This window comes from Nannospalax galili, unplaced genomic scaffold (assembly GCF_000622305.1).
Source record: "Nannospalax galili isolate Female #2095 unplaced genomic scaffold, S.galili_v1.0 scaffold1115, whole genome shotgun sequence".
NCBI lineage: Eukaryota > Metazoa > Chordata > Mammalia > Rodentia > Spalacidae > Nannospalax > Nannospalax galili.
In genome coordinates this window covers 390358-394960 of record NW_008336107.1, presented here as the reverse complement: position 1 = coordinate 394960, position 4603 = coordinate 390358, and the positions used below count along the sequence as shown (strand labels likewise).

Below are 4603 nucleotides of genomic sequence, written 5' to 3'. Positions count from 1 at the left end.
GGAAAGAGGAATTTATTGCTTGTCTGAATTTACTGCTTGAATTTACTTTTTTGAATTTACTGCTTGTAACTGATTAACCCAAGTGGAGACACAGGCATCCCCAGATAGGGGCAAGTGCTGCACCCCCCAGAGCCTAGCCTGTTTGATCTGTGTTGTGTCATGTAGGCATGTCCACTTACCCAAGATAACAGGAAAGGGTTGCGCCAGGTACATACCACTCACCCTTCCCTGATTGAGACACCTGAAGGAAGTTGTGACATTTTTCTTGTTTTGAAGTTTTTGGTTTGTGAAATGCTTGCTTTGAAACTATTGGTTGTATAAATGCGGGCTTTTGTGTAACGGTTGTGGGAGCCTATATAATCTTTACCTGAAATTGCCTCAGGGTCGATCACTCTAACCAGACCTGAGTGTCTTGGAAGGACGGTCGGCCCCAGCTAGCTGGTTTAATAAAACTCTGCTTGATTTTTGCATCTCCATACTCGTGCATTTGTTCTCCTGAACAGACCCACTGAGTCATGGACCCTAACAGTATAAGGAATAATTATCAGAAAAAAGTCTGTACATGTAAAGTACAGATGTAACCATTAACCTAACTACATAGCATTTGACCACTACTTGGTTGAAATCACATATTCTACTTACATACTGAAAGAAAAATGTCAAGCGTCCGATCTATCAGGGCATATTATATGTAGCACATTTTCCAAAGATTTTTTTATTTCATTAACCTACTAAAATAGAGAACCATAAATTCATAATTCATAAGGTTGGAAACTGTCCCATCCCACCTACTCCTCATACACATCCTAAGCTAGTGATAACGGCGACGGCTCATCTTCTGACCCAACATGATGGTTTCTTTTGGGTGTGGTACTCCGCCCTTCTCCAAAGTCCAAGCTCACAGGAGCTCCAGACAAGGCATCCTCTTCCACCTTCAAATTCCACTGAATAGCTATCCTTTGTGTTTCCAATGAGGTGTGAGCGTGGAAACAGCATTACCAGACTCTTTGTGAGTCTGCACAGAAACAGCTTACAGACTCACAGCAGGAAGCTTAAACAAACCAGCAGCTTTGATGGTCTGAGTTCTCTCCAGTGTGGGCATCTATTTTACACAGACCACTTGAATACAACACATGTGGCTGCAATACTGGCTTAATAAAAACATGGACTCACCACAGTGGTGCATGTCTATAATCTGAACACTTGGGAGCCTGAGACAGCCTGGGCTACAGCAGGCCGCTTCAAAAGAGAAAACCCGAAACCAACCACAAAACAAGATACACACTGAAGTCTACGTCCATATGTCCGTTGTGCTATTTTTAACACATTGCAAAGAACTGAGATGAAGAGGCAGGAGGATCTCTGTGAGATGGATGCAAGCCAGGTCTACATAGCAAGTTCTAGGCCAGCTGGATCTACAGGGAGACCCTGTCTCAAAAAAATAAAAATAATAAAAATAAACTTAGATGACCTATCACTTTGTTCACTAACCCTGTGTTTAGATATTATCACTTAGAAATATTTTAATTAACAAACATCTTTCCTAAAATGCGAACAATTCAGCCAGCAGCAGTGGCAGATGCCTTTAATTTGAGCACTCTGGAGGCAGGGGCAGGAGGATCTCTGTGAAAGCAAGGCCAGCCTGGTCTACATGGTGAGTTCCAGGTTAGCTGGGGCTACAAGAAGACCCTGTCTCAAAAAAAAAAAAAAATTCAAAGATTCTTTACTCTCACCTCTACATAAATTAAGTGACCTACCACAGCAGAAACAAAATTGCAGCCATTTAATTTCTTCTAAGGTTTTGGTGGCCAGTATGCTAATGAAAAGGGTCACACATTTCTCCCTTTAATATCCTCAGCTCATTAGGATGGCTTTATTACTAACTGACCAATTATTTTAACTGAGTCTAACTGAGGGCAGCGTCTCTGGGTAAGTTGTGTCCTCCGATCATTTCTGTCCTTTCATGTGGGTATGGAGTATCTTCAGACAACCCCAGTTCCAGATCATTTATGGAGATGTCCCATTCTTTCCCCCAGACCAGGTGACGGCCAGCAGAACCCATTACTACTTTTCCTGGTCCCTTCAAATATTTGTTGACCACACACTCACTGACTTCTGAAAATACAAATCCCAGCCTACACTCCATCAAAGACTGTAATTTTCTGCAGTCCCTGACGCACCTTTTCACTGCTGCTGACTCCATCAAAAAGTCAAGGCTAGGACTAGAGATGTCCATAGCTCAGCAGTACACCCATGAGCACACATGAATAATTACACATAAACACACAAGGACACACAAACTAAAACTAGTACTACATACTAAGAAAGAAGTACCACATGATTTCACACACTTAGGCCACATAAAAATATTTTACTATGAGCTATCCACAGTTGTAAAATTCAGGTATTTGCGACTTGTCTATACCACGCCTATCTATTTATGTAATAAAATACTTTGACAAAAAGATCTTTACAGTTTTTAATATAAACACAAGAATACACGCAACGATTTCTTAAAAAATTAAAATCACTCACTTCCTCCTCCCATCGTCTGGCCCCCTCAGGCTGTGCCTATGGCCTCCAGCATCACGCGGCGGCCTCCCACTCTTCTCAGACCCAGCTCCGACTCCGGTGGCAAATCCGCCCGCCCTCCACGCTGGCTCCAGCTGGGACCCCAGGTTCTGTGGAGGCTGTCGGCGCAGGTTCCGGGCGCTGCGGGATGCCCACGGAGCCCTAGGAGGGCAAGTCCCACAACTTCTGAGCTCAGGCGAGAAGCGCCCGCGCTTCCAGCCCGGGGCCCTGTGACCACTGGACGGACGCCCGCTGCCCTCAGCATCACCACAGGTCCAGTGCCCGGATACTGTCTCCACCCGGGAGCACAGTCTCCACCCCGGGAGCATCTCCAGCTGAGAATGCGGGCCCTGCCCTCGGTACGCCGCCAGGAACGCTGGCACATGGCCGGCTCCAGAAAAGGTACACTTGTTTGTTTCGGACTGAACTCTGTCTCTAACAAAATATCTTCACAGCGTGTACCAACAGAAGTAACACAGTGGTTTGCAGAATGAAATCTCACCTGGTCTCTTCCAACACCGGCCTGGCTCCTCGCAGCCTCCTGGCTGTGCCCTAAGTGTCACAGCGTCCACCCGAGCTTCTCCAGCCCAGCTCTGACCGCCCGCACAGTCCCATGGTGAGGCGGGATCCAGGCAGGACCACCCAGCAGGTTCAGCCCATGGCGTCCTGGAGTCTGCGTTCCAAGGCGGTTTGTGCCGAGGCCAGAAGGACCCAGGGCTCCAGCCCCGGCGTCCCTGGCCACCCGACCCCACAACCCGCAGTCCAGAGTCTGCTGAAGTCCAGAGTGTGCAGACCGGATCCACCCAGGGTGAATTGAGGGGAAAGCTGGATCCGGCTTCCGCACGCCCGCCCGGCCCACGGCACTGGAGCGGGTCCTGAGCTCAAGTCCCGGGAGCTCCAGGACTCGTGGGCAGAGCTGCTAGAGCGCTTGCGGGTCCCGCAGGGCTGTGCGTCTGAGGCAGGGCTGCGCCTGGATGGATTCGGATGAAGCTGGAAAGGAGGCGCGTTGGGGACGGGAATCTGGGCTGCGGAGCTGGGGGAGGATCTAATGTGTGGACTTGACTGAGTGCCAAAAGCAGAAAAACGGGTCGGGCTTGTGATCTAGTAACCAATAAACAGAAGCTTCTACACCGAAGGGAGGCCTGCAAGGGGCGGGGCCACTGGTGGGGCGTATGACGTATGGGGCGGGGCCCAGAGCTGGGTATTAGGCCCCCCCCGCCGGTGAGGAGCTGGTGACTGGTTGGGCCGAATGCTGGGGGCGTGGCCACAGGCGAAGGGCGGGTCTGCAGTGTTGGGGCGGAGTAAATGGCTAGGGGCGGTGCAGGTCTGAGGGGGGAGGAGCCTCAGTGCAACGGGAGCTGATAGGCTCTCCTTCATTTTCTCTGATGCTTATTTATCTATGTGGAGTATCAGACACCTTTTAAATTACATTATGAAAATAAAGCAACAAATTACTAGGCAAACTCATAAGAACTCACCAGGGACTTGTTCATTTATGGCTCTTCTGGGAGAGAATGAGAGATCTGAAAAAACAAATGGGCAGAGGGACAGATGAGAACAGGAAGTATGCTAATGTCACACACAGAAAATTAGATCATTTGGTGCATGTGTACCTCAGACCCAAAAGGGTATCTCTAGAACTACATCATTAATTTTTTATATTTTTTTTATTTTTTAGCCAAGAAGAAATTCATTACAGCTTTAACATATTCAATAACAATTTCCAGAGCAAAGATACATCTCTTTCAAAAGTGGCTATAAAATTTTTAGGTTCACAGTTGAATTAATTTGTTTTTATTTCTTATGTGTATGAGTGTTTTGCCTGTAGGTATGTAAATGCACCCATATCATACAATGCCTGCAGAGCCCAGAAGAGGGCATCGGATCATCTGGAACTGGAGTTAAGGACCGTTGTTATCCACCATGTGGGTGCTGGGAACTCAATCTGGGACCTCTGCAAGAGCAGCCAATGCTTTTAACTGCTGAGCCATCTCTCCAGCACCCTAGAACTACATCATAAAAAAAAAAATAA

At 47.6% G+C, this 4603-nt stretch overlaps 1 protein-coding gene across 1 annotated transcript in view; it reads right to left on the bottom strand.

Annotated features, from left to right (window-relative positions):
• LOC103732376 (probable isoleucine--tRNA ligase, cytoplasmic) overlaps positions 1–3701 on the bottom strand; it is a 51448-nt gene extending 47747 nt beyond the window's left edge. The window contains exon 1 of the mRNA XM_008830953.2: positions 2536–3701. Within this exon, the coding sequence (XP_008829175.2) occupies positions 2536–2900 (365 nt within the window). The 5' untranslated portion in view covers positions 2901–3701. The remainder of the gene's footprint in view (positions 1–2535) is intronic.
• Positions 3702–4603: the final 902 nt, after the last annotated feature.